Source organism: Carettochelys insculpta, chromosome 1 (genome assembly GCF_033958435.1).
Source record: "Carettochelys insculpta isolate YL-2023 chromosome 1, ASM3395843v1, whole genome shotgun sequence".
Classification (NCBI taxonomy): domain Eukaryota; kingdom Metazoa; phylum Chordata; order Testudines; family Carettochelyidae; genus Carettochelys; species Carettochelys insculpta.
Genome location: NC_134137.1, coordinates 8,428,530 through 8,434,032, shown reverse-complemented (window position 1 = coordinate 8,434,032; position 5,503 = coordinate 8,428,530). Strand labels below are relative to the sequence as shown.

General features: G+C 42.5%; 1 protein-coding gene across 1 annotated transcript; it reads left to right on the top strand.

Moving 5' to 3' along the window:
- The first annotated feature begins 4,098 nt into the window (after window positions 1-4,098).
- LOC142007676 (olfactory receptor 51G2-like) lies at window positions 4,099-5,052 on the top strand. The gene has a single exon (XM_074984364.1). It carries the CDS (start codon window positions 4,099-4,101, stop codon window positions 5,050-5,052), a length of 954 nt encoding a protein of 317 aa, XP_074840465.1.
- Window positions 5,053-5,503: the final 451 nt, after the last annotated feature.

Below are 5,503 nucleotides of genomic sequence, written 5' to 3'. Positions count from 1 at the left end.
CACTAGCCACTGAAGAGGAAGGGTTCAAGTGAGCCTTAAGAGGCAAGTACTGAAAAACTGGTCTGTAGTTTGTAGACAATGGAAGAATGCGCCGTAATAACTAAAAAAATGGCACATACCACCTGTGCCTCCTGCAGCTTCCAAGGCATGATCCTTGCTTGGCAGATAAGACCTCCCAGAAATCTGCCTGCCAGGGTGCCCTAAGTGGGACATTTGTGCACTTTGTCTTTGCTCCAACCAAACTAAGTGCCAGTGAGGGTTTTGTGTTGGTAAGAGCCGCTCTGGCCAGCTGATGTCCCTTGAGTCATGCACAGGAGTGAGGATACGGCTTGTTACAGTAAACTGCACATGGTCAGCTTCTGCATTGCAGAATGTAAGTGGTGTGTAGGTGATGTGCCAGCTCTCTGCATTTCACCAGTGTGAGCAAGTGATCATAGAATCATAGAACACTAGGACTGAAAGGGACCTCGAGAGGCCATCGAGTCCAGCCCCCTGCCCTCATGGCAGGACCAAGCACTTTCTAGACCATCCCTGAAAGCCATCTATCTAATCTCTTATTAAATATCTCCAGTGATGGAGATTCTACCACCTCCCTTGGCAGTTCGTTCCAGTGTTCGATCACCCTGACAGTTAGGAACTTTTTCCTAATGTCCAACCTGAACCTCCCCTGCTGCAATTTCAGTCCATTGCCTCTTGTTCTATCCTCAGAGGCAAGGAAGAACAAGTTCCCTCCCTCTGCCTTATGACACCCTTTTAGATACCTGAAAACTGCTATCATGTCCCCCCTCAATCTTCTCTTTTCCAAACTAAACAAGCCCAATTCTTTCAGCCTTTCTTCATAGGTCATGTTCTCTAGACCTTTGATGATGCCTTTGTAGATAGGACAGTGCAAAACAGATGTTTCTAGTCCTCTATGGCTCCTTTCCTTTTTACCCCTCCTTCTCCAAACATAACATCATGTAAAACAGGAGGGGTAAGGAGGTGGTTAGTGCACCAACTCAGTAGAGCAGGATTCTGTTCACCATTCTCTGGCAATGGCCTTGTGTGGCTTTGGGTCAGGCAATCACCTGAAAGCCAGGAGATGTGAGTTCTGTCTCTGGTCTCCCGCATGATCTTGCACAAGTTACTCAGCTGATATCTGCTTTAATTGCCCCTCATTGAAACAAGGATCTATGTCATATTCCCCCTGAATGTCAATGGGCTTTGAATCACTCATTGGTGCTTCAGCTGTTTATTAAAACAATCTGAGATACAGCAACACAAAGCTCTATATGAGAACAGGAGCTTATAAGTAATGAGCTTTTATAACCTAGCTGGGGATCTGTGAATTGCACAAAGGTTTTTCATCAAAATACCAGTGACAGACCCCCGATATTTTATCTCAAGTAGGCTATGAATAGAAAAATGCACAACTCAGAGATGCTTTGAACAAAATGTGTTTTCTAACCTATCCGTATCAATGTTATAATCTGACAAATATTAAAATCCTATTTTGGTGCATGTATCATTTTTGTAGTTGACGTTATAAATACTGTCTACATACTTGTACTCAAAAGCTTTGCTTCTCTGAAGATCTCAGCAGGAGGCATGGCAACCCTATAGTGAGAGTACGGCTTTTCAGAGAAGAGCAGTACCTAACACACAAAGAGCCTTTAGTGGGTGTCAGCTCATATCTGAGGATCTTGTCTGTAAACATGCAGTCCAGCTGATTGCTTAAAAGGAACTTGGACAGGTGACCTGATCATGTAAAGAGGGTATCTGAGATTTTATCTATCATCTTTGGAAAATCATGGAAGACAGGAGATATTCCAGAAGACTGGAAAAGGTCAAATACAGTGCCCATCTATAAAAAGGGGAATAAGAATAACCCAGGAAACTGCAGGCCAGTCAGCTTAACTTCAGTGCCAGGAAAGATAAAGGAGCAGGTAATTAAATAAATCATCTGCAAGCACTTGCAAGGTGGTAAGGTGATAGGGAGCAGCCAGCACAGATTTGTAAAGGGCAAATCTTGTCAAACTAATCTGATATCTTTCTTTGATAGGATAACGAGCCTTGTGGATAGGGGAGAAGTGGTAGATGTGGTATATCTAGACTTTAGTAAAGCATTTGATACAGTCTTGCATGATATTCTTATAAAAAAAAAACTAGGCAAATACAATTTAGATGAGGCTACTATAAGGTGGGTAAATAACTGGTTGGATAACTGTACCCACAGAGTAGTTCTTAATGGTTCTCAATCCTGCTAGAAAAGTATAAGTGGGGTTCCGCAGGGGTCTGTGTTAGGAACGGTTCTGTTCAATATCTTCACAATGATTTAGATCTTGGCGAAGAAAGTATGCTTATTAAGTATGCAGGTGATACCAAACTGGCAGGGGTTGCAACTGCTTTGGAGGATAGGGTCATAATTCAAAATGATCTGGATAAGTTGGAGAAATGGTCTGAGGTAAACAGGATGAAGTTTAATAACGACAAATGCAAAGTGCTCCACTTAGGAAGGAACAATCAGTTTCACACATACAGAATGGGGAGAGACTGTCCAGGAATGACTACAGCAGAAAGGGATCTAGGGGTTCTAGTGGACCACAAGCTACATATGAGTCACCAGTGTGATGCTGTTGCAAAAAAAGCAAATATGATTCTGAGACGCATTAACAGGTGTGTTTTGAACAAGACATGAGAAGTCATTCTTCTGCTGTACTCTGTGCTGGTTAGGCCTCAGCTGGAATATTGTGTCCAGTTCTGGGCACCGCATTTCAAGAAAGATGCACAGAAATTAGAGAGGGTCCAGAAAAGAGCAACAAGAATGATTAAAGGTCCAGAGAATGTGAACTATGAAGAAAGGCTGAAAGAATCGGGCTTGTTTAGTTGGGAAAAGAGAAGATTAAGGGGAGACATGATAGCGGTTTTCAGGTATCTCAAAGGGTGTCATAAGGAGGAGGGAGAAAACTTGTTCTTCTTGGCCTCTGAGGATAGAACAAGAGGCAATGGGCTTAAACTGCATCAAGGGAGGTTTAGGTTGGACATTAGGAAAAAGTTCCTAACTGTCAGGGTGGTCAAACAGTGGAATAAATTTCTAAGGGAGGTTGTGGAATCTCCATCGCTGGAGATATTTAAGAACAGGTTAGATAGATGCTTATCAGGGATGGTTTAGACAGTACTTGGTCTTGCCTTTGGGGTTATGGAGCTGGACTTGATGGCCTCTCGAGGTCCCTTCCAGTCCTACTCTTCTATGATTCTATGATTCAATATAACAGTCTCCAGCTTGGAATATACTCTCACATGGAGAACAATGGAATTCCGTACAGAGGGGAAAGGTGTAAAGAGGACCCTGGAGTTCCTCTGACTTTTGTCGTTAGATGGCCTTGGAGATTGTATGACACACCTTAAGAAAAACACAGAGTTATTTGCAACCCAGGTCAGGATAAAATCATTACTGAACTCACAGTAAGTAGAATTTCAGGGGAAAAGAGCTTTTTTTTTTTTAATGTGGTAACTGACTTTGATCTCCTTGTCTTTGTCTAAACCCATTTAAATTCTACAAATGCTTTATTTAATAATCAAACCAAGAGTAAACTGTCATTACCTAGGTTGGCTACCACACTTCATATTGCCTTTTCATTTATAAAGAGGGCTGACCTCATGAGCCCTCCCTGTGCAAATCTTTTGCAAACAGAAAAACACATTTACGTGGGGTTTTGTTCCCTTCTGGGGTGCTGATTCCCTGTGTACTGTGCCATAGAACTGCACTGATCCAGAGCCATGGTTCAAACTTGTCTACATTGCTCTGCAGGGGGTAGTTTCTCCAACTCCATGTCTTGTCCAGAAGGAGACCAGAAAATCTGACTCAGTAAGACATGGAAGCGGGGGAGCCCCAGACAACAAGAAAGTGGGTGTCAGTAGCATGATCAGCTCACCAGGAAACATCCCAAGGCGTCTTCTCTGATATCACCCCATCACAGTACCAATTCCAACTTGTCTACAGAGCATTGTCAGGAAAAGGCCCATTTTCTGTTACAGTATCACTTGTTTCTTGACATCGTTATTTTTCATTGCAGGAAATGTGGTTGAGTAAATGGAAAAGAAACTCCACAGGACATCATGCCAAACTGTAATCACACCAACATCAGTTCTGCAACATTCCTCCTGGCTGGCATCCCAGGGCTGGGAGCTGAAAACTCCTGGATCTCCATCCCTTTCTGTATCCTTTACCTCACTGCAATTTTAGGAAACGGTCTGATTCTCTTTGTGATAAAGACCCAGAAGAATCTCCATCAGCCCATGTTCTTGTTCCTTTCTATGTTGTCTGTCACCGACCTTGGCTTATCTGCTTCCACCATGCCAACAGTGATCAGCGTATTCCTGTTTAACAACAGAGAAATTGGCCTAGATGTCTGTCTGGCCCAACTTTTCTTTATTCACACTTTCTCCGTCATGGAATCCTCTGTTCTACTGGCCATGGCGTTTGATCGCTTTGTTGCAATTCAACACCCACTGAGATATGCCTCAACTTTAACCACTTCAAGGATAGGAAACATATGGCTGGCTTCAATAATCAGGGCCAGTGGGCTACATATCCCAACAGTCATTCTTCTCAAGCGGTTGCCATACAGCAGAGTCCAACCTCTTTCTTATTCCTATTGTTTGCATCCAGATGTGATGAAGGTGGCCTGTGCAGACACTATGCTCAATAACATCTATGGTTTGGTTACTGTTCTTTCTACACTTGTATTAGACTCAGTGCTCATTGTGTTGTCTTACATCCTGATTCTTAGTACTGTGATGAGTATCACATTCTGGCGTAAGCGTCTCAAGGCTCTGAACACCTGTGTCTCCCACATCTGTGTCACCCTCCTGTTCTACATCCCACTGATCAGTTTGACTATGATTTCCAGATTCATGAAGAATGCTCTTCCTCAAAGTCAAATTCTTGGCACTTACCTCCACCTCTTTCTTCCCCCTGTGTTAAACCCCATTGTGTACTGCATAAAAACCAAAAAGATTCGTAAACAGATCATGAAGATCTTTCAAAACTGTTCCACTAATAAGTTCTGAATGGTGCACTGAGTTGTATGTTTGTTTGATTTTTTATGATATCCAAGAGCTTCTGTGATTCTGAGCTAGCAAATATAAAGCAGCGATCAGGCTGATAAAACTAAGTACGTTTAAGAACATATTAGATAAGTATTGAAATACGTGTTAAGTAGATGTATTTTGACATAGATGTCTATATTGTGTGAAAATCTGAAGTACACAGTAACTGCGTTTGTCTGTATCTTTGAGAACAGCAAGAAGTCCTGTGGCACCTTCGAGATGAACAGGTATTTTGGAGCATAAGCTTCTGTGGGCAAAGAGCTTGCCCATGAAAGCTTATGCTCTAAAATATCTGTTTGTCTATAAGGTTCCACAGGACTTCTTGTTGTTCTTGCAGATACAGATGACCACGGCTTTCTCTCTGATGCTTGCGTTTGTCTGCATTTACCTATGTCCTATTGGAAGTTCAACT